The sequence below is a fragment of the Plecotus auritus genome (assembly GCF_963455305.1).
Source record: "Plecotus auritus genome assembly, chromosome: 5".
In the NCBI taxonomy this organism is placed as follows: domain Eukaryota; kingdom Metazoa; phylum Chordata; class Mammalia; order Chiroptera; family Vespertilionidae; genus Plecotus; species Plecotus auritus.
In genome coordinates, this window is record NC_137776.1 from 48,821,334 (window position 1) to 48,848,677 (window position 27,344).

Sequence of the window (27,344 nt, forward strand, 5' to 3'; positions counted from 1 at the left end):
AAATTCCAAAATAACTTTTATTACTTTATAAAACCAAGTCAAGAAAAAATAGGTGCATATTTTTTTCTACAAAATTTTAAAATACTCAGGCTATTTAATATTTTCCCATAAATGTGCTGAGATAGAAAGACAGAATCACACACAGAAATATTTTTCCAGGTACCTTATAGGAATAAAGAGTAATAGTTTTCTTTCTTCTCTACTTTCCTATGCGTAGCTCTAAGGCATAGCAGTTACAGTTTTCTGTTGTAAATCTGAAAAAAGTACATGCCAAGAGAAAAATTCTACCATGTTGCAATAAAACTAGCATAAAGCTCTACTTCATCTTGGAGCTTTTAGATTTGGCAGCTGTGGTCAACCAGTATGGCACTGGAATTTCCAACTCAGCCTAATTAAGCCCTGCAAGAGAAAAGGCGCTAGTGTTGATTTAGATGAGTGTTAAAATAAAACTTTCCCCCCTGAAATTAGATTATTGGGTAAACCAAGCCAGATTATCTCTGCAGATGACATAAGCTATAATTATTTGTGGGGATCTCAGTCACTGTTTTGGAATGGATATCTAAGGCTTTCTTCTTCCCTATTTTTTTTTTTTTTTTTTTTTTTTTTTAGTGGGCTTTTTAATGAGATATTTTTAGGGGAGATGCTTTAGGTAGAAAATATTAGCTTTTAAAAGATAAAGGTACAATTATCTTTAGAATAGGAAGTCTATTTAAAAAAAGTCTCAAAGAGAAAGTTTTTCTAGGTATATTTTGCCATGCATTGTTTTCATAAAGGCTGAGAAAGAAAGGAAAGAAGATCCTATAATATCTGTAAGATTACCCTCACATTAGCCTGAAAGAAAGACAAAATAAAGGGCTGAGATGAGGGGTGCTCAAATAGTTTGCAATGGAGCAGAATGTTCTAGTACCAAATCCATAATTAACTTTTCACTAATTACCTCTTTCTTGGCCTATATAAAATGGAATGGCAGTTTCAATTTTTGAGGCTCTCACTGACCCTTCCCCTCCTAAACTCCTGGAATTCTGTACCCCTCCATGTAATGAGATATCCATTTATCAAATGTCTGTGTGTGACAATGGAATTACTCTTACTTAGCACCAAAATTGTAGCACGCTCTGCGGATATTGAATTGAATTGTGCCCACTATGTGCCACGCACCAAGCCAGGCACTGGCAGTCCTTCTGACACTGTCACCGGTTTTGAAACTAGAGTTACCTAAGAAAACAGCGTTCCAGAGAGGGGATTATGAATGGTTATCCATGAAGCTTAAGGGATGTGGTGGAGTGTATTCAATATTCAATCTATAGAAGGAATGACCAGTTATCCTAAGAGGAAATCCACTAAGCACTAAAAAAGTCAAGTGTACCAGTATTTGCTGTAAAACTGTAAGGTTTTTATCTGTCTTAAAGTGCTCCAGTTTAACATTGCAGGGATACCGAAAATTGACCCCAAAATGAAAACCATCATTTCAGCATAGACACTGCTCTGCGTTTTAATTTAAGTCAGCCCCAAGAGGTCTCCATGCATGAAAGTTGTCACCTCTGAGTCGCCATTCACGACTGAGAACACAAAGCTCAAGGTAGCCCCTAAAATTCCACGCAAATCTGGAAGGACCCCAGCTGCTGCCCCCAGGAAGGGCAGACCCTGAGGTAAGTCTCTCTTTCTCCCATCTTCAAACTGAAAACTGTCCAGCAGCTAAGATCGTAAAGAATAAAAATCTCAATTGATTATCTTGAAAGCTACAGATGTTCTTGCCCGAACCTTCCTTTGTCATCATGACACAATTTTAAGAACAAAGAGGCATCAAGGTAAGCCAGGGCTTGTTGGCAGTGGAAGGGCACCCAGACCTATTCCAGGCCCTTTTCCTTGGTTATCTGAGGATTCTTGGCAAAAAGAGCCAGAAGGTAACCATTAACCGCCACTGCACTCTAGGAACGGAAATTTACTCAGGGGAGGGTCAAAGTAGGTGCAGATTAGTATAACAAAGGAAAAATGGCATAGTGAAGTGGTGAGACTCATGGACTGAGGAGGCAGACTGGCAGGTTTTGAATCTCAGTTCCACGACTTATGACCTTGGGGCAAGTTACTAACCAGTTCAAGCTTCAGATCTTTCATCTATAAAATGAAGGTAATCATAGTCCCTACCTCAGAAGGTTTGTCTGGGGATCCAAAGAGCTAATAATATCTATAAAGTGCTTAGAATAGTGTCTGGCACACAGTAAGTGCCATGCAACTACTTAAAGAAATACAATAAAAACAGAAACTTGAGAAAAAGTGCTCTTTGAGGTTTGTAGAGCAGTTTGTGCTGCTTAAGAATTCAGGCACATTCTCGATTTAATTGGGTTTGGAATCAGGATCATAAAATATGCCAAACCCCAGGGAAGTCTTGGGACTAAGTTGAGTTTTGGAAAAACTTCCAGGGCTGCCACTTTATCAGATTTACCAACCAACAAATACAGTGTGAGCATCTATGCTCTGCAAGGCACAGGACGCTTTGGTCCTCAACAAGAGGCAACAGAACCACAGTTTATAGCTGCTATCATTTACGTTGACCATCTCCTTTCCAATGCAGGTAAGTTCATAGGCCTCTATCAGTACCAACTCTTCCAAGAAATCCTACTTTATGATTAAAACAACATAGACTCTATGGAGCTCAATCATCTTATGGCTAAATAAGGGACGCTAAACTATAGAGCTAGTTTTTAAAAGCGACGTTACATGACTACACCGCTACAACACCTCACATGGTGGACCTCTGACCACTCTCGTCAAGGGCAACGTTTCTTTTCCTGGCTGCTGCTTCATTGTTTAACTCTGAATCTGATTTGTCCGTGTTGCCAAAGTTTATTGCCATGGAGCCTTCCACTCCCTCTGGAGTGCCTCCGTTTGGCTGAAGACGGATAGAAGCTTGTTCTTTAGGACGTTTCCATTGTGGTCTGGTGACTATCCAAAAAACGAGGGCCCCATACACCAGAATCAGAAGGCCCAGGGTATTTGTAAAAACACCTTCTGGTGGGAATGTATCATAGCCAGGATGTTTCCTACCAAAAAAATAAAAGAGAGAGCGAGAGTCAGTCCAATTACAAACAGAGTGAGACAGCAACATGCCAAACAGTTTTGAATTTATTTGTTGAAAATGCACATTGGTACAGCTTCAGTGTCAATTCCCTTAAAGCTTGATTTTTAAAAAAATTTCTTTATTGATTAAGGTATCACATATTTGTCCTCGTCCCCCATTCCCATCCCAAACCCCTCCCCACCCATGCCCCCACCCCCCTGTTGTCCGTGACCACTGGTTAGGCTTATATGCATGCATACAAGTCCTTTGGTTGATTTCTCCCCCAACCCCCATAAAGCTTGATTTTAAGGGGAAATTTATGCTATAATTCACTCAGTGGAATAATATGATATGGTTAAAAAACCATTAGTATAAAAATAATATAGCTTCTGGAGCACCTGTATCGCTTAAAAATGAAAAAAGGATGATACAAAAATGTACATACACCATAACTGCAATCAATAAAAACATGCACATCAAAAAGATTGTAAGGGCATGCATAATTTCAATAGTTGTTTTAAGAGTAGTACAACTTATTGGATTTTTGGTCCTTCTTCAAGCATTTAGTAATATTATATTGTATAATACAATAACTTGTATCTATAGACAATGTTATATTGTATTATATAATAAATGTTTTAAGAATAAATATTTTAAAATTTTAATGTTTTAATATTTTTAAATTTTTGTTGTATTTTATTACCTTTTCCCAATGAATAAGTATTTTCCATTTAGAGCATAAGTGTACAATTAGGACAACTATGTCACTTACAGGACAAATATCAGTTTCTCAGTCACTCCCATGAGGGCTGTTGCAATCACTGTTCCAAAGATGAGAAGTCCCGAATAAACATGTATGGGCATGAGAAATGCTCGGAGAGAAAGTGGAGCCCAAGGAAGCAGAAAGATGAAAAAACCTAGGAGAAGCTAAACAGCAAAAAGAGCAATGGTTATCATTTAATTTTAAGTTTTAACTATAGAAATTTAAAATTATTATTTAAAAGCAATATGTGCAAAATTAGAAAATATTTCATGTAGAACTAAGGACATAAAATGAAAAGTAAGTTTTCCCAGTCCAGTTCCACTAATCCAAGGTAACATCTATTACAGCCGTGGGCAAACTATGGCCCGCGGGCCGGATCCGGCCCGTTCGGCTGTTCTATCCGGCCCGCGGAGCCAAAAGAGCAGAGGGTTCTCTTGCTCTCCCCTCCGCTCCTTCACCAGCAGCAGTGCTAACATGGCAACGTCGGGAAACATGGCCGCAGCTCCTTCTTCTGAGTGGACGGATTTATAACCGCCCATTCAGTAGAAGGAACAACCTCTCAATCTTCCAGAGGCTCCTTGTAATGCCCGCGACATCACCCTGGGAATGCACCCTGGGAATGCGTAGACACCTTATCGTGGTGATGTAGGGAGGCACGCCCCTGGAGAGCACAGTACCAGAGCATTAGCTAAAAAGGAGACCAACAACACTGTTCCCACTGAAGTTGATGTTTTAAAGACCAAAAACCTTTCAACCCAGTCTACATTGCCATCTACATCTACGTCCCGGGCATAATTTGGAAGTTGCACTAAAGAAAATGTTTAATTTACTGTTTACACATTTAGTTCTTTTCTATTTCTTTTAGTTTTAAATTATTTTATTATATTTAAGTTTAATTTGAAAGGCTTTTGTATCTTTCCTTTGTTAGGCAATTTTATTTTGCCTTTGCCATCTTCAATATAAGGTATGTTATTGTGCTATGATTCCTCCATTTCTTGAAGTTTCAAATTATAATAATTAGTGTTTACATTCTTCTTGTTAAAATGTTTGAAATGAATAAAATTATTGAAGAAAAAAAAAAGACCGTGCCCTTTTATGTAACGATGTTTACTTTGAATTTATATTAGGTCACACAAACACTCCATCCATGCTTTTGTTCCAGCCCTCCGGTCCAGTTTAAGAACCCATTGTGGCCCTCGAGTCAAAAAGTTTGCCCACCCCTGATCTATTATCATCTTCTAAAGCATCCTTCCAGAAAATTTCTGTGCCTATATAAACAAACGTGTGTGTGCGTGCGTGTGTGTGTGCGTGTGCAAGCGCACGCATATTTGTTTTGCATCTTGTGTTTTTAGATATCTTTTCATAGCAATACATGATTGTCTAGTTTATTCTTTATAAAGGCTAATATTCTATTTTGAGGATGTAACATGATTGATTCAGTTCTTTATGGGTGTTCCTGTTTCCAGTTTTTTTGCTATCATTACATTAACAAGGCTACATGAACATTCTGGTACTTACTTGTTTGTTGTTGTGTACAATAGGACACATTTAGTCAGGTCAACCTAAAAAACTATGTGGAAAGAGGTCGATAATTTTATTTTATGAGGAAGAAATGTGTCCTACAGAAAAGTTGCCTTAATTTCCTTGATAATTCAATCCCTAATGGAATACTTCTCTGCCGAGAAGCCAGCAAGTTCCTATGTAAACTGAAATCTTAACACCTTCAGTTTTATTTTGTTGCCTCACACCCCCTACCTATTGAGTATTCTCTTCTCCTCAAGAAAATAAAGATAACTTAGATGAGTTTAAAGGGACTTTTTTTTTTTCAAGTATCTATTTAGGATCTACCACCCTAACAAAAGTATGAGAAGAGAGGAGAATGGGGAGAATCACTAACATCACTGTTTATCTTCCCGGTTTGAGATCAAAGGACTAATGGGGTGCCAGCAGAATGGAAATGGGGGTCTGAGTCCCTAAAACACATTTAGGATAAGTGTTTAGGCAGTGATCATGAGTGGAAAGGAATAAAAAATGCACCTGATAGGCTGGTTTGCATATTATATTGTCCACTTAATGCCCCAAATGTCTGAATACATTAGATTTGGTTCAGAAGGTCCCCCTTGGTGGTTCAAAATGTTCTTAATTTTCCTTTAGAGTTATCATTGACTAGAAGCCCGGTGCACGAATTCGTGCACGGGTGGGGTCCCTCGGCCTGGCCGGCAATCGGGGCCAATCGGGGCCGCGGGAGGTAGACTGTCGTTCGGTCATTTGGTCACTTAGGCTTTTATAGATATAGATGTGCAGTCACTAAATCCAAGAGACAGTTTTCAGACCTTATTTTTTGTGACTTCCCAGTAGCATCTGACATTCAAACCTCTCCTCCACCTTTAATGTTTCTTTTCTCACCACCCATTTGCTCAAGCTTGCAAGTGATTCTCTCTCTTATACATTGATTTTCCAAACCCCATTAATTCTACCTACTAAATATCTTTAGAAACTATCCACTTTTCTCACTGCTGCTGTTACTCCTCCAAGACTATCGTTTCTCATCTGAGCCTCTGTACTAGAAATGCCCCCAAGCTAGTTTTTCTGTATTTACTCCTGTCCAGCCTCCAATTCATCTTCTATACTCTACTCCAGGCAGCCTGACCTCCCTGTTCCTCAAATAAAGCAAACTTTACCCATATACTGTTCAATCCACCTAGAAGACTCTTTCCCCTTCACCACCAAGTCTTGGTCTGACTTCCTGTATCCCCTCTACCATATGAGATCTCTACCAGAATACTTCATATACTCAATGTCTACCACATACTCAGTGACCTGTCTTCCCCTGTAAGATTCATGTCTCTTTGGACCCATGCTTGTCTTGTGAAACAAGGTATCCAACAGGTATCCAACACATAATAGGTAGCTAACTCTGTTGAATATATTATTGGATTCATGAATAAAATTTCACTGACATAAAAGGCATGTTCTCAACCACAAAGGTGCCTATGGTTTATAGTGGAAATGAAAAATGCCATCTTCTGGTCATAAAGGAGCCTACCAAAGATTTGCATTTCTAATAACAACAGCTGACTGCATCATTCCAGTATCTTAAGTCCTATACTGAGCCTTTCCATGTATTATTTGGCTTTGATTCTTATGATGTTGTGAAGAATGCACCACAAGACTTAATTTATGGATGAGCAAACTAAGTCCACAAAAGATTAGTAACTTGTCCAATGTCACCAGCTACAAATATACAAATAGATGAACCCGATTCAAACCGAGGTCACCCTGATTCCTAGTCCTGAGTTGTTAAAACACTGCCTGCTCTCTGGATCTGAGCAAGGAAGAAGCCAGGGGCCAAAGTCAGCCTACTAAACACAGTCATGAAGTTGTGAAATGACATTTCTGAGAAGCCTCATTAGCACACAAATAAAACAGCCTAAGATAAGAATCTGGATATTTCAGAGAGCAAAAGAGAACCTTAAGACAATTAAAAATGTATTTAATTCACCCAAGTTTAACATTAGGAAGTTGATGGATGTAACCAACTACATTAATAAATTAAAGAAAAAAAAACTATATTCATCTCAACAGACACAGAAAAGCATTCAATAAGATTCTACATTCATTTATGATTCAGAAAGAAAAACAAAACCTTTTCCCAAACTGTAATAGGAAGAAATGTGAAGCACCTCTACTCAGTAGTAAACTGTTGAATCATTCTCTTCAAAATAAGAATAAATGAAGATTTTTATCTCTTTCTATTCTGTACTTCTTAAACCTATGTATTTTTATATACCTCAACTCTATACTGCGCAGAGGAAAAGATATATAATAAATCTGGCATTGCAGGTAAGTAGCAAGGACAAGGACAATTCAATAAACGGTGCTGGGGAAACAGCTTACCGTAAGGAGAAAAAATGAAGTTGGATCACATCACATCATACACTAAGCTAATTCCAGATGAATTAAGTACTTAAATATCAAAAATAAAACTTTAATTAGACAATGGTTCTCAAACATTAGTGTGCCTCTGAGTCACCTGGAGGGCCTGTGAAAGCACATTTTTCTGGGCCCCACCCCACAGTTTCTGACCCAGCAGGTGTGGAATAGAACCTGAGAACCCATTTGGAGTTCAGGGTAGAGAAGGTTTTCATAAACAAGTCACCGAAACAAAACATAATAACCTTAAAAACAAAACAAAACATGATTCGTGTTTTATTAAAATTGAGAATTGATTTAAAAAATACTAACAAAAGAGGAAAAGTACAAGCTTCAAATTGGAAGACATATGCAATACATATAAATGAAAAGGAATCTGAAACAGAACTACAAATCTTTAAGGAAAAAAAAAAGAAACTTTTTTTTTAATGGGCAAAAGACACAAACAGGTGTTTCTTAGGAGAGAAACAAGTAATCAGTGAAGTAAACATTAAAACCACAAGAAGACATCATTTTATACCCACTAGCTTACAATAATTAAAGCATTTGAATACAAGAGTAATACTTCTATGTCAACAAAGGAAGTTTAAACCTGGGCGGGGGGCATTGGAAGAGGATGCATGTTGACAGGGATGTGCCGTATGGGAACTCTTACACCCTGCTAGCAGGAACATAATTGGGATCAACCACTTGATGGAGAAACCTTTGCATATGAGAGTCAGGAAATGTGTATCTAAATGTCCAATGTCACAGAGAATAATTGAAAATAACCCAAATGTCTAATAGCATGAGAATGAATAAGTAAATTTGTGGTATATTTGTACAATGGAACACAAAAGTAAAAATGAATGAACTAGAGGAAACAAGATAGTGGAATCAGTACAATGAAAAGAAAGGTTGCAAAAGAATTAAAACATAGTTACATTAGACTACATATATTATGAGACTTTTAAAAGTTAAAGGAAAACTAACCAATATGTTGTTTAAGGATTCACAGAATGTGATAAAATTATAAAGAAAAACAGAGAGTGAGAAAAGAAAAAAAGAAAAAAAAACTTCAGGAAATGGTTACCTTATGGGTTGGGATAGGTGGAGAGATGGGGGATCAAGGTGGGTAAGGATTCTATGTTTTCTAAATTAGGTTGATGGTGGAATCATGGAAATCAATTTTATTATGATACATAATTTCAATATACATACAAGAGGTGGTTTTTTTTAATCCTCACTCAAAGATATTTTACCATTACTTTTTAGAGAGAGTGGAAGGGAGGGGGAGAGACAGAGAGAGACACACCTGGATTGATTGGGGGATGGAGCCTGCAACCAAGGTATGTGCCCTTGACCAGAATCAAACCTGCGACCCTTCTGTCTACGGACCAACACTCTAACCACTGAACAAACCATCTAGGGCAAGAGTTTGTTATTTTTAAAAAGTGATCCAGAGGCTACAAGTAGAAAAGAATTCTACACTTGAAATGATTTATGATCCATAGATATACACGAGGAAGTGTATTGCTTGCATTGTTTTGCTGCTTGCCTCACCCGCCCTCCTTCCTCAAACAACCTAGCCACTGGCTTCATTTGACAGGTGAAATTCTGATTTTACACATAGTGGCTAAACCAAACCCCGCTGCACTAAGATGAGAGGATCTGATCTTGACAATCTCTCCCATGCTCTTCATACTGTTATAGGTTTGTTTTTTGGGTCGTACTGAGGGGGGAGTGCAAACTGACCTCAGGAACTTTTACGAATGCTCTGCACACAACCAGACTGTGAATGAAGTGCACAGCAGTGTGGCTGCGTCAGTGAGCCGCAAGCAGGTTGCTGCCCTTGCACGGAGCGCAGCTTCCTGCTCTCCACCCACAGTGGCAGCTGGGAGAACCTCCACTTACCAGTACAACTCTTCTAGTTCAGAAAGAGACACCACTTCCCCTTTTCACTCTTAACCTAAGAAATCTGGTAGAAACACATCTCTGTCAAAGCCCTATTTTTATGGCTTATGTATTTTTGCAACTAAGAATGTGGAGGCAAGAATCTTGTGAATCATAAAAAGGACAGAGCTTGGCTCCTATCAAAGGCAAAGAAAGCAAGTTTAGAATTGGTTTCTTTCCATTGGGAAAGGAAATGTTTTTTCATTTAATTTCTTCCTGAGCACATCTGGGTGATCTGTTCTGTCACTTCTATGGACAGCAATGCAATACTTAAAAACAGCTTTTATGCAACAACAACAACAACAAAAATAAAGCTGGAATGTAGTCATTTTTCCCACAATAGGAGTAGGAAGCCATTCACCTGGCTCTTGAAAGAACAGCCAGAAAGCACCAAGCACGACACGAGTGCTCACAACTGTGGTGAGGGGACGCCATTTGCTTAATTTAGCTTAAAAAGTCACGTATGTATGATTTGTATATAACATATGCGGCTTACTTCTGTTTCAAACAAAAGAGCTACATGTTCAAGTCAAACAAGATATAGTTTGAAAATTAATAATCCCCCAACCGACCCTACCCACCCCCACAATTATAGCAGTTTGGTATACTAATATATTCCCATACCTTTCTTAGAACACCTATACATATATGCTTTCTCCCTCCCCCCTCCCATGTTCTATACACATTACTCTTCAGTATTGTTTACACTGAAGTACCTATCATGGATTTCACTGCTGATCAGTGGATATAGCTACATTCTTCGCAATAGCTGTATAATAGCCGACAATATGGATTTACCACAAATGATTTAACCATTCATTCTCTTATTTGGACATTTATTTTCCTTCCCATTTCCTGCCTATACAAACAATGCTACACTAAACACCCTTCTTAGAGCTCCTTATACGACAATATGTTATCTCTGCTCCCCCGAAATGTGCCATTGCTAGGTCAAAGAGCAGGTGCACCATTGCTGATCGAGGGGAACCCAGAGAGGACTAGAGGAGCTGAGGACAACCCTCAGCCAACAGCCAGCAAGGAACCAGGTACCTCAGTCCTACAGCCGCAAGGGAGTCCTTCGCCAATAACCTGAATTAACTTGCAAGCTGATTGCACCCCAAAGTCCACCTGTAAGAGCTCAGGCCAGCCAACACCTTAATTTTGGCCTTGCAAGACCCAAGGAGAGAAACCAGACAAGCCAACCTGGACTTCTGATATACAGAAACTGTGAGGTAATAAATTGGTGTTGTTTTAAGCTACTGAGTTTGTGGTAATTTGTTCCGGCAGCAATAGTAAACACTAACACAACTGTTCATGGCTTTTTTGGGATCTTTATTTTTCCTGGTTTATTTTGCTATTCTTTTTAGTTTCTTACATGAATATTTAGTTTATGTGTTTTAAGTTTTCTTTAAAAAAAAAAAAAGCATTTAAGCCTATATTTCTCTGAGAACCATTTTAGCTAAGACCCATAGATTTTAGAATAAGTATTCTCTTTTTTGCTAATCCCTAGATATTTCTTTTAAAAAAATATATATTTTATTGATTTTTTACAGAGCGTAAGGGGGAGGGATAGAGAGTTAGAAACATCGATCAACTGCCTCCTGCACACCCCCTACAGGGGATGTGCCCGCAACCAAGGTATATGCCCTTGACTGGAATCGAACCTGGGACCCTTCAGTCTGCAGGCCGACGCTCTATCCACTGCAATATTTCTTAATTTTACAGATTAAGATATAGAGCAGAGTATAAATTGATTTTTAGAAAAATCCAGATTTAAAAGCATACATTTAATAATGAAAAGGCATATCTGGTATAAAAAGCTTTTTAGCTTTAAAAGCTTACTACTACTACCACTGCTATACAAGAAATGCTTATGTGTTTAGAAAATTCATAAAATAAAAAGAAAAATAATGCACATCTTTCCAGATGTTCAAACAATGCCTTGTCATATAACTAACTCAGTAAAGGCATTTATTTAGCTACTGTGCTCAGGAGTACAGACCCTTTCACAGCGAAGCTACAAAGAGTTTGGGTAGCTTCCACGCGGATCCTCAGAAATACAGCCCTCCACTGAGAATGCTCAAACACGAGCTGAGTGATCATGGGGACCTCATGGAAACAGAACCAAGTGCTTACGGTTCTGCCATTGGCTGTGTAATGTGTGCGTCCTCAGCATCTTGAAGGCTATGTCACTAACGGAGTGCGTGAGGTGAGTAGAATGCTCCCCACAGTGCTCAGGCTCTAGAATTCTGAGGTGGTGCAAAGGAAGTGGAGCAACGCCAGGCCGAACCAACCACTGCAAGCAGAAGAGGCAGCTGAGAAAAGTCCCGAGGAAATGACAGTAGGTGAAGAGGGTCCCCAAAGCAACTGTCCCCATGTCAATGTTCCCTGCGGTTGTCATCCTACTCTGTAAGGGAGAGGGTCCACCAGCAGGTGGCAGTGGAGGGAGCTGCCTTCCAGATGTGTGGCAGAGGCTGAGAACTCTGAAGGAAAAGCAACCTCGCGGACAAGACATCTGAGCAAGGCTCAGCCATCCACTTTGAGATATTTTCCTTGGTCCTTCCTGACCAGGAAGATCATGTTTGATGCAGGGTTTCCTCGGTGCTCCTTTCGATCTGGCACCTTTCCACTCCCCAGTCCCTACCTCTGGGCATGGTAATGCAAACTTAAATAATTAATAGTATCATATAGACGTTAACTTTAATTAACGTTCAAAAAGCCTTAAGCAGAAAAGTGACAAATAAAAGCCTGGTAAGAGGTCTTTTTTTTGAGAGGTCACACATTCATATATTTTAAGATAGGCCTTGCGATTTTGTAAATTCACTCCAGTTTCCTACTTTTCTATCTACAGAAAACTAAAGTTCACAATGATGTCCCAAATAAGGGAGTTGAATGTATACTGTACTAACTAAAGAAAGGAAGTAAATCAACACAGTTTACAAAGATTTTTCAACAAAGTGGTTAACACCATAAGGACTTCTAAAATTTACCTTTTCTTTAGTGACCTAGAACAGCCAAATCCCTATCACTCTCCATTAAGTTATGTTTAAATACAGTGCTGTCAAAAGCATGTGTTTTTAGTAAGTGAGGACAGAGGAAAAATAAAATAAAATAAACAGTCTTCAAACTCTAACAAAGAATCAAGGAGATATAAATTCATCTTTTCACTCATAAAGTTAAACCTAGAAAATAGAAGTGATTGAATGTGAAAAAGAAATCTATAACTCTTGTCTGTGCTAGTTTATTCAGCACATGAAAGTTGAAGTCCCAACAATAGCAGTCTAGATGCTATCTGTGGGCAATTTCCTTGTATATACATATGCCCATATTTAGAATCTCACATTCAGTCTCACAGATTGTTCCTCAGTTCCTCAGCCCCCTCAGGGGGAAATACTTATAATGGAAACAAGTGGAACAAGGACTAGTGGAATGAGAAGATGATTTCCAACAAAATACTAATGTGCCCAAACTGGTTTGGCTCAGTGGATAGAGCGTCGGCCTGTGGACTGAAAGGTCCCAGGTTCGATTCCGGTCAAGGATACGTACCTTGGTTGTGGGCACATCCCTAGTGGGAGGTGTGCAGGAGGCAGCTGGTCGATGTTTTTAACTCTCTATCCCTCTCCCTTCCTCTCTGTAAAAAATCAGTAAAATATATTTTTAAAACCCCCCCCAAAAAACCAAAATATTAATGTATAGAAAACATCTACAGTATCTGAACTGCTTTACTTTTTATACCTTGTTTATAAAATTACTGAGACACTGACCTGTAACACGTACAGTATGACCGCTGTCAGTCCAATCCAGCTATGTAGACTGTACATATTGGAGATGTTCAGGGTATTGTGGAAATCAAAAACCGCCACCAGAGAAATAATGGCAAGAATGGCTGCAACGAAGTTTAACCCCGCGTGGATGGATTTCATCAGGAGCTTGCTGCATTTCCAGGTCCATGGCAGTCTGTATACAATGATGGCTACAGAGAGACAAAGGGGGACAGAATGTGGTGGTGCTGTTTTTTTAAATGTCCACGTGATACACAGTTGGACACACTGAACACTCCCTTCCATGAAACCCTTTCCTCTTGGCTTCTGCTTCTACCCTCTTCCCACCTTTCAGTGGTTTTTCTTGGGCTCTTTCGCTGGCTTCTTCTTTACTCCCAACTTGTGTACAGACTTTGGTGCCCCCAGGCTCAGTCCCAGGGCCTTCCTCCTGCTCTCGCTGTGGGTGACCTCATTCACTCTTTCACTGAGATGCCACCTACATGGCAGGGACTCCGAACTTTAATCTCCAGCCCAGAACTTTCTCCTGAACTCCAGACCCACGTCATCCAACAGCCTCTTGACATCCATATAGATGCCTCCCAAATATGTCAGACTTCACACATCCAGAACTAAATTCTTAATCTTATGACCTGGTTTCTTTCTAGAAATGTTTTAGTTTGATAAGAAAAAGGCAGACTAAGGATTAGAAAAATATGCAAAAAGATTTAAATAAGACAAAAGAGTATATCTAAGTGGCTAATAAACATAAGAAAGACATAAACTTCATTATTCAACAGAGAAATACAAATTAAAATCAACTGAGAATACCTCTACCACATATCTGAATGACTAAACACGAAACATACTGAATATTGAAGCAGATGTGAAACAATCAAAACTCTGATGTTATGCTGATGGGAGCTTAAGTGAGAACAAAGACTATGGAAAATTAGCAGTATCTACTTCAGCTAAACTTATGCATACCTTAGGATCCAGCAATTCCACTCCTGGGTATACACCCCAAAGAAATATGTTCAATAAATCTTTTCCAAAAGACATGTACTAGGATATTATTAGTAGCACCATTTGTAATGGTCCAGCCTGGAAACTCCCCAAATGACCACCATCAATAGAATGAATAATAAAGTGTGATATAGTCATTCACACCACATAATAGAGTAAAGAGAATAAATAATTTATAACTAGAACGTCACCCAACAATATGGATCAATCCCAAGAAACAAGACATGAACAAGTGTATCTTGGATGATTCAATTTATATGAAGAATAAACACAGGTAAAATTCATCTCTGCAGTAAGAAAAGTCAGGCTAGTGGCTGCCCTTGTGAGGAAGGTTTATAGCAATTGAAAGGGAATACACAGGGATTTCTGCTAATACTCTCTTCCTCAGTCTGGGTGCTGGTTACATACCTAGATTCATCAAGCCATGCATTTACATGTTCACTTTTTGGCATGTAGATTAAATTTCAACAAAAAAGATTTTTTAAACAGGTTTTTTAAAGTGTCCTCATTTAAATAGTGGATTACATGGCCACCTGAACCAGCTTACAACTACTTTTTGTGATGACGACAATACCAGCCTCACCCCACCCCTCTAGTCCATGTCAGAGAAAATGTAGATACCTGGAAATGTATGGCAGATCGAGAAAGTTTAAAGAATGCTTCCTGGAAGATGGATTCCACTACATCAGTAGTGTAACATGTGTATTTCCTAATTCTAGTAGAAAAATAAAAGCCTCTTCCCACCAAAGATATTTATGAATTAAATATATGAAACTTCATAAAATCATAAAAATGTAAGGGGTTATCTAGTCCATGTTCAGGCAGAAACATGTCTAAACCCACAAAGACAGTGTGAAGTCAGCCTCTTAAAGCTTCCGGTGGCCATCTCCTATTTTCGGTTCCATTCCAACGCTTGACAGCCCTCACCCTTAGGACAGTACAGTATTTCTTTTTCATATTCGTTACACACTAGCTTTCCTTCTCCAGCAGTAGCATGAATAAGGCATAATTTAATCTTTTATTTATGATTTGGGATAATAAGCAAAACATTTTGTCCTATTACTCTAAGAGTCAGCTCTTAAGGGCTCTGCAGGAGGAGAGGTGCTAGCCTCTGATCCAAATGGGCCCAGACAATTACAGATTTTCAGTCCCTGGGTCTAGTTGAGAGTTTTTCTAACTCTTCTTTAAAAAAATTTATATATATATATATATATATATATATATATATATATATATATATATATATTAGTGATTTCAGAAAGGAAGGGAGAGGGAGAGAGAGGTAGAAACATCAATGATGAATCATTGATCAACTGCCTCTTGCACGCCCTCTATTGGGGATTAAGCCTGTAAACCAGGCATGTGCCCTGACCTGAAATTGAACCATAACCTCCTGGTTCATAGATTGACGCTCAACCACTGAGCCACACCAGCCGGGCTCTATCTCTTCTTTTAGTTTCTATATCAGGTTAGGGTGCACACCCCCCAACCTCTTCCCTCCATCCTGCCCTACATTTTATTCCTACCAGCTCTAAGCTCTTGCTTATACATTTTTATGTTGGCAAAAATCTGCACATTTGTTCCCTTTGGGTGGTGAGCACATAGCAATCTGTTTATTATTTTCTGTGTGGTTTAAAGAATTCACAATAGTTCCAAAGTGTGAAAACATTGTAAGCTTGCCAATCCATAGCAAACTAGTCTCAACGGCTACTTAGGCAGCTTGTGGAAATTTGAGGGGCTCTCCTGAGTGAGGCGCGGAATTCTCAGCAGCCATACTGGCTACAGGGAAGCTCTGCTGGATAGTGGAACTTGCATCAAAACGCTGTCTGGATACATGAAGGATAATTGCAAAATATTGCACTTGCATAAGATGTTTATATGCTTTAAAAATGTATAAATAACCAAAATGTGGTGGACTTTAGGAAAAAAGAGCAACCTTAACAAATCAGACTACATTCTTCAACAACGGTCTATTCTCAACACTTAGAAAACTGCCTGGAGAGCCGAATTTAAATATTTCTTGCTTCTCTGGCTTGGCACTTACCTAGACACCATTCCTGAGGTTCAGTGGGAAGGAAGAAAAAGGTCTCATAAGCCCATGAGGAGGAGAACAGCTATCAAATAGCTACTTGTGACTGAAACAAGAGTTTTCTGTTAGAGATTCTAGTAGACAGACCATTTTCCACCAGAAAATGAAGGGAAACATAAACACACACAGATGTTTGACTTACACTGGGGTTACAGCTCAGCGAAGCCATCCTAAGTTGAAAATATCGTAATGCATCAAACATCATAGCTTAGCCTAACCTACCTTAACCATGTTCAGAACACTTACATTAGCCTATAGTTGGACAAAACCAACTATCACAAAGCCTGTTTTATAATAAAGTGATGACTATCTCATGTAATTTATTATGTGTATCACTTTTACATTATCACAAAGTGAAGAATCCTAAATCAAATCACCACAAGTCGGGGACCATCTGTATATGTGAGAAACACATTTAAAATCTTAAAAAAAAATATTTGTAGTGGGACCTGCTATTGTGATAAATTTAAAAATAGATGAAATGCCCTAGCCGGTTTGGTTCAGTGGGTAGAGCATCGGTCTGCAGACTGAAGGGTCCTGGGTTGGTTCCGGTCAAGGGCACATGCCTGGGTTGCGAGCTTGATCCCCAGTCAGGGGCATGCAGGAGGCAGCCAATCTATGATTCTCTCTCACCACTGATGTTTCTATCTCTCCTCTCTGAAATCAATAAAAATATTTTTTAAAAATATTACAAATAAATGAAAGAAGGAAATTAAAAAGAAATCAGTATCTGTGTATAATTAGTCTTTGGACAATAAAGAGGAAAATGCAGCAGATTAAATTTGAATTTAATTATTAAAAAATTTCTCATCTCCTAGCTGCATAATCAACTCAGGAATCTGTGAAAATATATGTTCTCTAAGATGCAATCTCTGGTTTGACAGCAGCTTTCAATCCACATGCTATTACAAAACTATCTATACAAGTTTGTCTTATAGCAGGTAATGCATATGTAATATTTGTCTAAGTGTATGTGGGGAGAGGGCTGCTTGGAGGGAGAGAAATATTCCTGAACATAGAAAACAATTGAACTCTAGGTTTTTTTTATGTTTAGATCTTGTGATTCATCAGGGTAGGAGCATGACTATCTTGTTCACCATCATATCCAAGCATTTACCACAGAGCCGGGCACATAGTAGGAATTCAGTGTGTGTTGAATAAATAAATCTTAAGAAAGTGCACTAATTCATTCAGTATTCTCCAGCAATAAGCAGATCCTCTTTTAAAATGCAACAATAAAAAAAAAATTCAAGGCAATTTGTACTGTTGACCCAAGTGTTAGCTCATATAAGACTGAATGAATGGTTCTCTCAAATAAGTAAAAAGTATTCTGCACTTAGATGCACCTAACAGCTTTAAGTAGGTATTAAGTGAACCCAAATATAAAATAAGAGTAAGTTATTGAGTTTAAAATACACTGAAATTTTATATTTATTTATTTAATCCTTACCCAAGGAGTGAGGATATTTTTCCATTGATTTTTAGATGAGAATGAAAGGGAGCAGGGAAAGAAAGAGATAAAGAGAGGAAGATAGAGAGAGAAAAAACGTGAGAGAGACACATCGATTGGTTGCCTCCTGCTCTCGCCTCTTCTGGGGCTGGGAATTGAGTCTGCAACCAAGGTATGTGCTCTTAACTGGGAACCAACCAGCCAGGGCAATGCACTGGAATTTTAAAACAGTTATACATTCTGATTAAATATTGTGTTCCCATTACACTTTCCTTAGCTCTTTAAATAAAATATTATTTTGCTTTCTCTGGTAGAATGGTCAGAGCAGGATTATCAAGCTTGATAACTCATTCCTTTGTGCACCCAAGAGACTCTATCCAAAGGACCTCAAGTTTAAATGTAAAAGCAGAGAACCATTTTTAAATAAACTCCTTGAAAAGATTCCTGCGTGGCTATGAAAGAGAACTTGAGCTTTGAAACATGCCTGTGCATTCAAACTGCCTCATAGCATGAATATCATGAAAACAAAACCTTTGAAGAATCAAAATGAAGGAAGTGATTTGGATGATTCGGAAGATTTACTTAAGCATCGTAGCACCAGCAGCATCTCTTTGAAGTTACTGAAATCCCCATGAAGTTAACTGGTTGGTACCAAATAGCGTATAAAAAGAGAAACATTCAACTAGTTGGCTAGACATTTACAAATATCCACAAATTTTGCATTTTCAGAAACACCAGCTATATTTTCTTGTGCCTTATGTTAAAGTATTATGACAAATCAGAAATAGTACTGGCTCTGATTGCCTGATCCGGGCCAGACATTTGATCTCTAAAATTAGGAGTTTCACCTAAAGTCCCAGTCATCTCTAAATATTTAGGGCTCAGGTTTTCAAAAGGAAAATAAAAACTTGGATTTAACAAACTCAAACATTAATAGCTGTGGACAGGGTTACTCAGTGTCTGGCATACCATAAAGTGCTGCACACCATGTGCTTCATCTAGTTACTTTATATGCTGTCCTTGTAGGTACGACCCTTGGTTTAAAAGATTGGCCAAACTCTCATTAACTTAGTACATACATATTGAATGCATATTATGTGTTATATAATGTTCTACACACCAAGAATACAGCAGTGAAGAAACCAGACTTAAGTCCCTCCCCTCAGGAGGTTACATTCTAGTAGGAGAAGACAGACAATAAATTAATAAATAATTTAACAAGTCAGTGGTCAGAATTTGGATAGTACTGCTAATAAATTGGATGAGAATTATGGAAGAAGAAGAAGGGTCAAGGAGGACTGTATAACTTTTTCTGAACATCTAGATTCTAGATTTTTAACCTTCTTCATTTCATAGAACACATACATTAATTACTAAAATTCTGTGGCACACCAAAAATATGTTATATTTTTTGCCAATCTGATAAAAAATAGGTATAATTTGTATTGATTTACAAAATACAATAATCATAATTACCTACCCTTTTTTAAAAACCAGGTGCCTATACTTGCACATAATGATTTCTAGTACCAAGAATTAATCAATCAGACACAACCTTATTATGCAACATGACCAATAAAAAGCAACTCTATTATATGAACTATATATTTATGGTTCAAGATAGGGCATTCACAACAGATAGCTATTGTGTTGGCTGTTGTCATTTTTTATAGCAAAAGAGGTCAGTGCCTCTGACTAAACAGTCAGGTATTGCATGTTTTAAAAATTTGTGTGGCACACCAGTTGAAAATTGCTGATCTACAAGAATGATGTTGCCATTTACTGAGGTGGAGAAGCCTATGAGATGAGTGGTTTTGGGGACATGAGTAGGATCAAGAGTTCAGATATGGACATGTCTATTTGACATTCAAGTAGAGAATATGAGTAAACAGATGAATATTTGGATCTGGAGTTCAGGGGACAAGTCCAGACTAAAGATAAAAATATAGGAGGTTTCAGTGAGTAACTGGTGTTTAAAGCTACAAAACTGGCTGAGATCACCACAAAAATGAGCGTGAGCCTCATTCTAACCTTGATCCACCAGGGAGATGGGGAGGAACCATCAAAGGACACTGAAAAGAGGAGCCAGTGAGGAGAGAGGTGCCAAGAGAGTTGGGTGTCCTGGAAGTCAAATGAAGAAAGTATCCCAGGGAAGAGTAAAGGGCCAGTTATGCCAAGTGCTGCCTTCTGTTCTAGCAAGATGAGGACTGAGAACTGACCAGTGGAATTAGCAATGTGGAGGCCATTGGTTACTATGTTAAGAGTAATTTTGGTGGAGCAGTAGAGTGAACCCCTGACCAGAGTGGGTTTGAGGGAGAATAGGAGGAAAGGAATTGGAGAATGCAGATATTGACAAATAGTTCTGTGGGGAGGCAAGCAAAGGATGGAGGCAGTAGCTGAAGGGGGATTATGGGGTCACGAGTGTGGTTGCTTTTAAGATGATAGAAATTATAACGTGTTGGAAATAATCCATTGGGGGAGAAACTTGACGTTGTAGAAGGAAAAAGGGAGAATTGATGAAGCGACGTCCTTAAGTAGACAGAGGAGGCACAGATTATAATTCAGCAGTAGCATTAGGAGTTTAAGGCCTTTAGAATAAAAGCTCATTTGTGACTTAATATGCTGCCTATTCTTTTGTGAGGTTGGCTAAAACAGTGCTTCCAAACTGGCTCAACAGGAGAATCATTGAAGGGAAGACAGGGGGAGATTTACTTTAGAGCAAGCATGTCAAACTCAAAGGCTAACCTGGGCCAAATAAACAAGGTTTAAGTTTATGAGGGCTGAACAAAAACAAAAGCTTCAATTTTCATAGAAATGTAGATTTATTTAGATAAAGACATGCTGAATACAAATGAGTAATCACTAACATAAAATAATAGAATATTTTAATAAAAATTAATATTTTTTCTTGAACATTAACTTACTAGACACTGAATAACTGCACAAATTAATAAGCAAATGCAAATAAACCTATTTTTCTTGTTCTCCGAAAGCTAAATATTTCCTGTTGCGCACACCAAACAAGTCAGTACAAGACTAATGATGTGGCAATCGCCTGCTAAAATATTTGCTGCCAGTATTAGTGGAGGGAAATGGTGCGCCTGTGTGTAAGGCGCATAAGGGAAATGAATGCAACATGATTATAGTCATCAGTCATTAGCAAATGTTGTAGTTCGGTATTAATAACTAGAGGCCTGGTGCATGAAAATTTGTGCACTTGGGGGGGTGGGTGTACCTCAGCCCGGCGTACGCCCTCTCGCAGTCCGGGACCCCTGGAGGGATGTCCGACTGACGGCTTAGGCCCGCGGGGTCTTTAGCGCTGCTGTGGAGGCGGAAGAGTCTCCTGCCACTGCAACTGTGCTAGCCAGCCATGAGCCAGCTTCTGGCTGACGGGCACTACCCCTGTGGAAGCACACTGACCACCAGGGGGCAGCTCCTGCATTGAGCGTCTGCCCCCTGGTGGTCAGTGTGTGTCCTAGCAACAGATGGTTCCACCGTTTGGATCAATTTGCATATTACCCTTTTATTATATAAGATTATGTATAACAGGATTTATAAAAATTAAGTCACGAAATTTTTACTAAAATGTTTCTTACATACAGTTATATTGGCTGGGCTGTAAAAATATTCATTGTGGGCCGCGAGTTTTGTAAGGTCTGGGGCTGGGAAAGCAGGAACTTTACAAACTTTGCTTTCTAGCCTGCTTTAGCCTGCTTGAATAATGAGGAAAATAAACTTAAGCTGTCTGACCTTGTAGGCCAGAGACTAGATATGCCCATAATTTCAATGCCATGCCAGGTGCATTTTTTAGTTGGATAGAACTGTGTTGTTTTCAAGGCCAGCAGCGAGATAACCACTAAGTGCACATAGGGCTGGCTCTTTAATAAAAAGGGAAGTTCTGCTTGTAACCTTGCTTAGAATTTGAATTCATTTTCTCTAAGCCCACCGGTGAAGCCCACCGGTGAATAAAGTGTGACTCCCCTGGCCTGTGCTCTCGGACCGCGGGACCTCACCCAAGAGCTTTCAATAAACGCGATTTTTCGCTTTTACCCTGCTTGTCTTGGTCAACTTATTGGCTTCGGTCAGATTAAGTCTTACATCTCTGATTAAACCTTACAAGTTTGACATGCTTGCTTTAGAGGCTACTATTATCATCACACATGAGTGGCTGTAAAGTTGCATTTTTTACTAATTTACTGATGCTACAGAAATAATCACTCATTCTTTCAACAACTGCTTATTGGCCTACCATATGCCAGTTCTAGGCATCACTCTAGTTGCTAGGGATACAATGGTGGATAACATAATAATGTCTAAAACGTTTTTATTAGTTATGTTATAAACAGATCCATATGCATTTATCTATAACAAAAACTGTGTTTTGGGTTGCCTTGAATTGTCTCGTTATAATTTGCAAAAACCCTTATTTCCCTAATATTGAAAGATTTTATTAGCAATTGTGTTCCCAAGGCTGGTTTTGGAGTAGGTATTTGGGGCACTTTCTCCATTATCTTCTTTCCCAGGTTTTACCCAAAAGCCCTTTCAAATATATTTAACCTGTCTTGAAATTTGGTCACTTTTAGATACATTAATAGGATATTCCAAATGCCTTTTAAGAACTACTCTTCATTTCTTTTTGTTACTCTGTTAAATGTTACTTAAGTGTAGTTAGGTTCTCTCACAAAACCAACTTGATATCATTATACTATTCTATTTCTCTTCCTTCAGTTTATACAATAGAGTTCTACAAGTGGAAAAACAAGGAGTATAGAATTGCTGAGACTTCTTTGCGCTAAATTTATAAACTTGAATTTTCTATGTTTTACTAAAGAGCACATTCCACCTGCTGAACCTTTTAAAAGGTCAGCTGCCACTCTGAGAGCGTTCGTTTGTTTCAGTCTGCTGTGGCCTTTTCAAGGTCTGTTTCTCTGATTTCCTGGCAGTATACCTATTTCATGGGAAACTCTTTCTCAGGGAAGCACAAAGCCTCCTCTAAAGTTCTCTTTGGAACTCTTCCTCATTCATGCTCACCAGATTTCCTACCAGTTTAAATTTTTATTTTGGTTTTAGATATTCTATGGTCTGCCGTACTTTATTTTAGAAACCAAATATTTTCCAAAATATACTTGGAGAGAGAGGGAAGAGATTTATTTTGTAACTCTAGGTAAGCCTTGCTTTCTTCAGACCTTACTTCTTAAAGGTGTTTCAAAGGACTCTTACTGGTTCTCACATAGTTTCAAATACTGTTGACTGTGTGTATATTGCATTTGTAAAGCATTTTATGCTTAGAGTAATGCCTGTATGTACTTTAGCTTTCCCTTCCTCATCTCTAAATGTTTGTGCATCAGAGAACTCATTTATGTCATGTCCATTATTAGAGATGTGAAATATTTTTTATTTATTTTTAATTGATTTTTAGAGAGAGGAAGGGAAATAAGGGTTTTCACAGAGTATAAAGAGACAATTCAAGGCAACCCAAAACATCGTTTCTGTTATAAATAAATGCATGCAGAACTCTTTATAACATAACTAATAAGAACGTTTTAGACATGATTATTTTGTTCACTGTTGTATCCCTAGCTCCTAGAATGACGCCTAGACCTGGCATATGGTAGGCCAATAAGTAGTTGTTGAAAGAATGAGTGATTATTTCTGTAGCATCAGTAAATTAGTAAAAAATGCAACTTTACAGCCACTCATGTGTGCTGACTACAGTAGCCTCTAAAGTAAAAGTGCCCTCTCTTCCCCTCAGTGATCCTCTTGCTTGGAGACCAGCTTGGAAGCACCAGTGTAGCCAACCTTACAAAAGAATGGGCATCATATTACATTACATATGCATAGCCTAAAAGTTTTCTCCCTGAAGCAATGCCACATAGGGGAAAAGTGTGTTATAACACAGCGAGGCTGTAATATGTGCTTCCCTCCTGGCCTATAAAGTCAGCCATTTGCCAGGTATTCCTAGTCTCCCTGAGGGAGCCTTCCTACTGTTGGCTGTGAGGAGGTAAAGGTGAGGCAAAGGTTTCTGAGAACCCGAAAGTACTATGCATGTGCCTCTATGAATGAAAAAGTTATGTTCATGTCAATTAAATGTATTGTGTGGTTAAATGCTTTGCAAATCTGGAATCTAAAGAGTAAACAGGATGGGTAATGTTGACAGGACAAATATTCCAAAACTGATACAAATACAGGAACTAAGCTTTAAGAAAACAAGGTTTGCATAAAAGCAGCAGATGAACATTTCCAAAACACCCACTTACACTATTTTTCCCCAAAGTGAGTATAAACAGATTTTTAAAAGTGCAAATTTTAGAGAACTAGAAATCCTTTTAGGAAAATAGTAATGAACTCTACTATGAAGGAAGAATCCCAAGGTATATTTTAAATGAAGCCTTTTGCTTCTCTAAAAAAAAATATGTTTTGCAGAAAATAGGCATATATCCATAAAAGCAGAGAAATCAACCTTGAAAAGAAGGCCACGGAAAACACCCTATCCTACTCCCATCCGTAAGTTACTCAAGTGTTCTGTGCCTCGGTTTCTCTTACATATGAAATAATGCACTCCGTGGGCACACAGAAAGCACTCGATAAATGGAAACTTGTTTTCGACTTGGTCTCTTCTTTGGTAAGTCAGGATACAATTAATGCTAAGAATGAGGAAAAGATATTCCACAACCTCTGGACAGTGTCTTGGTATTAGGAGCTGCTCTGAAACCTTGGCTGGAAGAGATAAACTGTTTCTACTGCTTGGAGCAAGCAGAGGTGTTGACAGCTCTGGCCAAACTTAAGGGCTCCACCATGAAGGAAGAGCGCTTCTGATGACAGCGACTTAGAAACTTGAGTATGTGTTTCTCATTTTAGTTCAATGAGAAATAACTGGGATTGTCCATTGAAATAACTCACACCCCAGTGCCAATCTCACGCCAGGGAAGCATGCCGACCACGGCTAGGTCATTCGTAATGCTGGCCACCACATCTCAGAGTGGGAGCGTGCCTGCCTGCTACACCTGCCCAAGGCTACAGCACCAGTTTTAAACAGAACATCTTTTCTGTAGGAATGAGGTGGGCACTTCTTTGCTTGTTTGTGGAAAGTTAAATATTGGTGAAGAAAAGGCAGCCTGCTTCCAAGAAAAGGGTACCTGTTTCCAAATCCCTCCACTCCTCATCACCCCAGCGCATCACGTTCTACCTTTTTCTAAATACTTTCTCTGCCAAGGCCTTCACTTAGTGCTTGGAAAATGGTTTCAAATAAATAGCACTTGTCCCGCTAGCTACAGCTCCCTCCAGAAAAACAACAGCCGAAGGAAACTGCAGGACATCCTGGGAGGGACTAGGCCACAATATCCTATCTAATAAAGAGGGAATATGCTAATTGACTGCCCCACCCTCAAAGATGATGGTGCCCACAGCCAATAAGGAGGAAATATGCTAATTGACTGCCACACCCTCAAAGATGGTGGCGCCCACAGCCACAAGATGGCATCGAGTCCCCTCGGCCCCCCAGCCACCCAGGGCTGCCCAAGGCTCAGGTAACCAGGGCCAGCTGAGGCTTGCGCTGTCAGCAGTGGCAGCAGCAGAGGTGTGATGGGGCGTAGCCTTCCCTGATCACTGGGTCGCCTCCCGCCCCTGAGGGCTCCTGGACTGTGAGAGGGGACAGGCCAGGCTGAGGGACCCCCCCTGGGAGTGCATGAATTTTCATGCACCGGGCCTCTAGTAAACCAATATAAACAGCCAGAGGAGGGTGGTAAGGGGTAGGCAGGGGAAATGGTGAAGGGGTGAAAAGCACCAACTACCAGATATAAAATAAATAAGTCCTGGATGTCATGTACAGCATGGTGACTATAGTGAATGAAGACATATTCTATATTTGAAAGTTGCTAAGAGAGTAGATCTTAAAAGTTCTCATCACAAGAAAAGAAAATTATAACTATGTGAGTTAATGGGTCACTAACTAGATTTATTGTGGTGACCATTTAGCTATATGTACATATATCGAATCATTATGATAGATACCTAAAAGTAATATAATGCTATAGGTCAATTATACGTCCAAAATTAAACAAACGGCCATCGACTGAGCCCTTCCTCCCTCCGCTCCAGCCTCATCCAAGAGAACGCAGGCCCCGAGCTGGCTCACTGCACGCGTGGGCCAAACTCCAACGCAGCAAACTTCGGGGACATCCTGCACAGAAGCCAAGCAGCCCGGGCCCCCTGCGGGCACCTCCGGCCCCAGTTAGTGGTCAGCGCCCAACGATGCTATCTGCAGCCACATAAGCAAGTTGGGCTCAAAACTGACCAGTGCAGGCAGGGCCGCGAAAACACCCGGCAGCTTCCCGGGCTCGACTGAATTTAATCCTCCCAGAGGAGTGAAAGCAGAGCGGACGCTGCACTCACCGGCTCCAGCGGACCAGCGCCTGCACTCGGGGCTGAGCCGTGCAGGAGGCACATTCTCGCACCTCCACCCTCCCGGCCCCCGTGCCTTGCTCTCCTAATCTGCAGCCCAGAAAGTTCAGCAAAGGCCTCGCCTAAAGAGCGGCTTCGCGCCCCTGACTGCGCGAGTTCGGCCCACAGGGAACGATTTTCCCCGTGGTGCCGACTGCCGGGCCGGGCCGGGCCCACGGCGCTCGGGCGTTTCTCCTCGGCTCCCGTTCCGGGTGTCGCTGGGGCGCCTCAAGTGCCCCCTAGCCACTCCCTGCAAAGAGTTAACCAAGTTCGGTCGGCACCCGGGCCAGCTCAGCCTGGCGCCGCCGTTGCGCCCGGCCGTCCCCCGAGACGTGTCTCACAGCGGATCCCCCGCCCCGCGCGCCCGGGCCCGCGCCGCCGCTCCCGCGATCGCTCACTTCGGCCACAGCCCCGGCTCTGCGGGTCCGCGCCCCCACCCCGGTCCCCCCGGCGGGGCCGACCACCGACCTCCCTCCCACCGCCCGGCTCCGGGGAGGCTCCCCCCCCCCCCGCTCCGTCCCCTGCGCTCCCCGCATCCTCCCTCACTTCCAACTCGCTCACGTCGGCCCCACTCTCGGTGGGGACTCGGTCGGGGACCCCTGCCCGCGCCCCCTTCCCGCGCCTCCCAGGAGGCTCCAGTACCGATGCCCTGGATGAAGATGAAGCCGGTGACCACGAGCACCGGGTGCCAGTTAAACTCGGGTCCTCTCCCGTCCCAGCCGAGCCCCTCCCGGTAGTGGAGGACCCAGATGAGGGTGAAGATCACGGACAGGAAGCCGACCAGCAGCGCCGACACCAGCAGCCCCAGGAAGCCCCGGTAGCCCTCCATGGCCATCAGTACCCCATGCCCCGCGCCGCGACAGCCACAGGAACTGGACGAGGCTGCGCGCCTCCGG

The 27,344-nt window shown here is 40.4% G+C and overlaps 1 protein-coding gene across 1 annotated transcript; it reads right to left on the reverse strand.

Annotated features, from left to right (window-relative positions):
* CYBRD1 (cytochrome b reductase 1) lies at positions 1-27,344 on the reverse strand. Its single transcript, XM_080669031.1, has 4 exons — positions 27,091-27,344; positions 13,451-13,659; positions 3,831-3,985; positions 1-3,041 (listed from the first exon to the last, which is right to left on the reverse strand). Exons 1-4 carry the CDS (start codon positions 27,281-27,283, stop codon positions 2,741-2,743), a joined length of 858 nt encoding a protein of 285 aa, XP_080525157.1. The 5' UTR covers positions 27,284-27,344; the 3' UTR covers positions 1-2,740.